This window comes from Ruditapes philippinarum, unplaced genomic scaffold (genome assembly GCF_026571515.1).
Source record: "Ruditapes philippinarum isolate M1 unplaced genomic scaffold, ASM2657151v2 ctg6118_1_1_1_1, whole genome shotgun sequence".
NCBI lineage: Eukaryota > Metazoa > Mollusca > Bivalvia > Venerida > Veneridae > Ruditapes > Ruditapes philippinarum.
This window is the reverse complement of record NW_026852388.1, coordinates 35,506-38,880: the sequence shown is the minus strand read 5'-3', so window position 1 is coordinate 38,880 and position 3,375 is coordinate 35,506. Positions and strand designations below refer to the sequence as shown.

Genomic DNA, 3,375 nt, shown 5'->3' with positions numbered 1-3,375 from the left:
AGTTCATGAAGAAAACCAATCATGTGTAGAAATCTGTAATTTGCACCATTGACCTTGACCAACTGACCCCTACCTCTATCAAAAGGAAGAATATTATGCAAGTTATTTTCCTACCAAATATGAAATAAATCTGTCAATAAATAAATGCTGTATGGGCAAAAGTGTAAAAATCTATTTTTAGCACTGGGGACCTTAACCAAACTGACCCCTAACTCTATCCAAAAGAAGAATACCATGTAAGTTATCTTCCCTACCAAATATGAAATACATCTGTCAATGAATAAAGGCTGTATGGGCAAAAGTGTAAAAATCTATTTTTAGCACTGGGAACCTTAACCAAACTGACCCCTAACTCTATCTAAAAGAAGAATACCATGTAAGTTATCTTCCTACCAAATATGAAATACATCTGTCAATAAATAAAGGCTGTGTGGACAAAAGTGTAAAAGTCTATTTTGAGCACTGGTAACCTTGACCAAACTGACCCCTTACTCCATCCAAAGGAAGAATACCATGCAAGTTATCTTCCTACCAAATATGAAATACATCTGTCAATAACTAAAGGCTGTATGGGCAAAAGTGTAAAAATCTATTTTTAGCACTGTTGACCTTGACCCAACTGACCCCTTACTCCATCCAAAGGAAGAATACCATGCAAGTTATCTTCCTACCAAATATGAAATACATCTGTCAATAAATAAAAGCTGTATGGGCAAAAGTGTAAAAATCTATTTTAAGCACAAGTGACCTTGACCCACTGATCTCTACCCTAATCAAAAGGATGAATACCATGCAAGTTATCTTCCTACCAAATATAAAATATATCTGTCACTTAATAAAGGCTGTATGAGCAAATGTGTAAAAATCTATTTTTAGCACTTGTGACCTTGACCCAACTGACCATTAACTCCATCAAAGTTTATGTTTCTATCAATTATAAATAATATCTGTCTATAGAATAAGGTCAATACACCTGTAAAAATGTAAAAATCCATTTTTAACATTGGTGACCTTGACATTGGTAACATTGACCTTGACCCAAATGACCCCTTACTACACCCAAAGAAGGAGGACCTCCCTTGGCATGTTTGTATAAAACTAAGACATCAACTAAAATATAAAGGCTGTATGAGCAAAAATGTTTATATTTATTTTTTAAACCAGTGACCTTGACCTTGACCCTAGAGTCCGCTTACTCCACAAAAAATTAGAGGACCATCAAAGGTATCCACCTACTAAATATGAAAGATATCATTAAAGAAATTAAGCAATTAGGAGAAATTTAAGATAAATCCAACTTGCTGAAATAGGTTAACTAGACAAGGCCCTATTTTCAAAGTAAAAAAAGGGAAATAACTGGGAAATATGGATGACACAGTTATATAACCTGGCAACTATGAAAGCCAGAGTAATGAAACTTACCCAGATCATGTACTTTGCATTGATTAGTAAGTGTGTAAACTTAGAAGCCATTGGTACAGGTAGAACTTAAGAAAAATCCAACTTGCCGTTCTAGGTTAACCTCGTTCGGACAGACGGACGGACGGACGGTTCAATCACTATATGCCCGGGGGCATAAAAACCTTCTATCTTCCAAAGCAAATGTCGAATTAGAAGCCGTTTTGAGATGTCAATTATGCGAAGTTTATATACATGTATGATCATTGATCCGCAATACAATAGAAAACAACATTTCACGCGAAAGAGGTGTCGGTGACTTTAATGGCAACGTATTATAAATGTTTGCTTACCATTGCCATTATTTTTGCAGTATTCTGGAGAAAGCAAGTCATAGAGGTAGAGCATATAGATGCAGACATTGCCAGAAGAAAGGGAAGACTGAGATCAACACCAAGCAGCGTTTGGAAGACCACGTGTACAAGTATCATGTCTCTAATGATGAGCAGCCGCACTGGTGTAGGCTTTGTCTGTTCAGAAGTCGAACTCGGGATGGTTTGTTGGCACACGTCGATAGTTATGCTAGGCATAGGAATGTTATGATAGAGAAAGGCGTAAAACATTCTAGACCGTTCCTTGTATCATCTATGAACCCCTACATTGTATCGGAGAAAGACATAGAAATGTTGTCTAAGGATGAAAGTATGAACTGGTGGGTGAAGAAAGAGTTCCCTAGGAATAAAGATAATATATTGGAAATAGCCATGCAAGAGGCAGATATAGTCGCTTCACCAGAAATTCAAATTTTAGAGAATGAGACAGAGAGAGCAGTGGAGGGTTTGTTGGGAGAGGTACCCGTGGTTAATGATGATAATGATACGTGGGTAGCAACAAGAGCGCTTGATTTAACGGTAAGCAGGAAGATGGAGGAGAAGAAAGATGAGGTGGTGGAGGCAGTCGTAGGAGTTGAAACGAACGAAGAGCAGGCATTAGATCTGAGGATAGTTAGAAGAAGAGATGTAGAAGTAGTTGAAAAAGTTGAGAATGAAGCAGATGATAGTAATAGGAATGAGATTATTGATAATGAAGTAGTACTTGGTGATATAGAGAGAAGTTCTGAAGTGCGTAGAGAAGAATTAGAGGAACAGAATGCAGAAGAATCCAACATAGTGAGTAAGCCGAGATCAAGAGAGAGAGTAAGACATTCTTTAAAACGAAGCAGATCGGTAAGCTCGTCATCATCTAGCTCATCATCTAGTGATGAGTCATCATCAAGTGAAGACGAGAGGGAAAAAAGAGAAAACAAGTTCTGCAAGATAATGTGCGACATGGTAAAGAGAACAGGGAACATCATTGGTAGTCAAATTATATCCAACGCCGAAATGATAAACAAATTACAAAGAACAGTTGATGAACTTAGAAAAGAAGTTGCCGAACTGAAGAAAGAGAAAGATAGTAGAGATGGAAAGGAGGTAAAGAGTGATGTAGGAGAAAAGAGTGTTACAGGAGTTAAAAAGAGTAAGGAAGGAAATGGTGAAAAAAATGATAAAAGGAGTCTAGGAGAGAGGAAAGGAGTAGTGTCGAAAGAACAGAGTAATATAAAGGATAAGAGAAACGAGGAAAAGGAAAACAGAGGGGAGAACAGAGAAGTCGGTAGACGCCAACACTTTAACGTAAAGGGTCACCACAACAACTCGAGATACTACGGTGGTTGGAATAGGCGCAGAGAGTGGATGCCGTACAATAAGAAATATTGAGAAACTTTGAACTAGGGGATACTTAAACGTGTCATTTTTATTCCTGATGTATTGACTTGAGGCAGTTGGAACTTTGCCTCTCTGAGGCGGAGGTAATGTGATGTGCCACTCCCCACCCATTTTTATGAACTGTTGTTTTAAATAAACAGTGTAGTTATTAATAAAAACTCTTTTAATTAAGTTCAAAGTTTATCATAAAGTCAAAGAGATACATTAACTT

The 3,375-nt window shown here is 37.3% G+C and overlaps 1 protein-coding gene across 1 annotated transcript; it reads left to right on the top strand.

Annotated features, from left to right (window-relative positions):
* The first annotated feature begins 1,739 nt into the window (after positions 1-1,739).
* Positions 1,740-3,155, top strand: LOC132758655 (serrate RNA effector molecule homolog). The gene has a single exon (XM_060750348.1). The coding sequence runs from the start codon at positions 1,740-1,742 to the stop codon at positions 3,153-3,155; it is 1,416 nt and encodes a 471-aa protein (XP_060606331.1).
* The last annotated feature ends 220 nt before the right edge of the window (positions 3,156-3,375 follow it).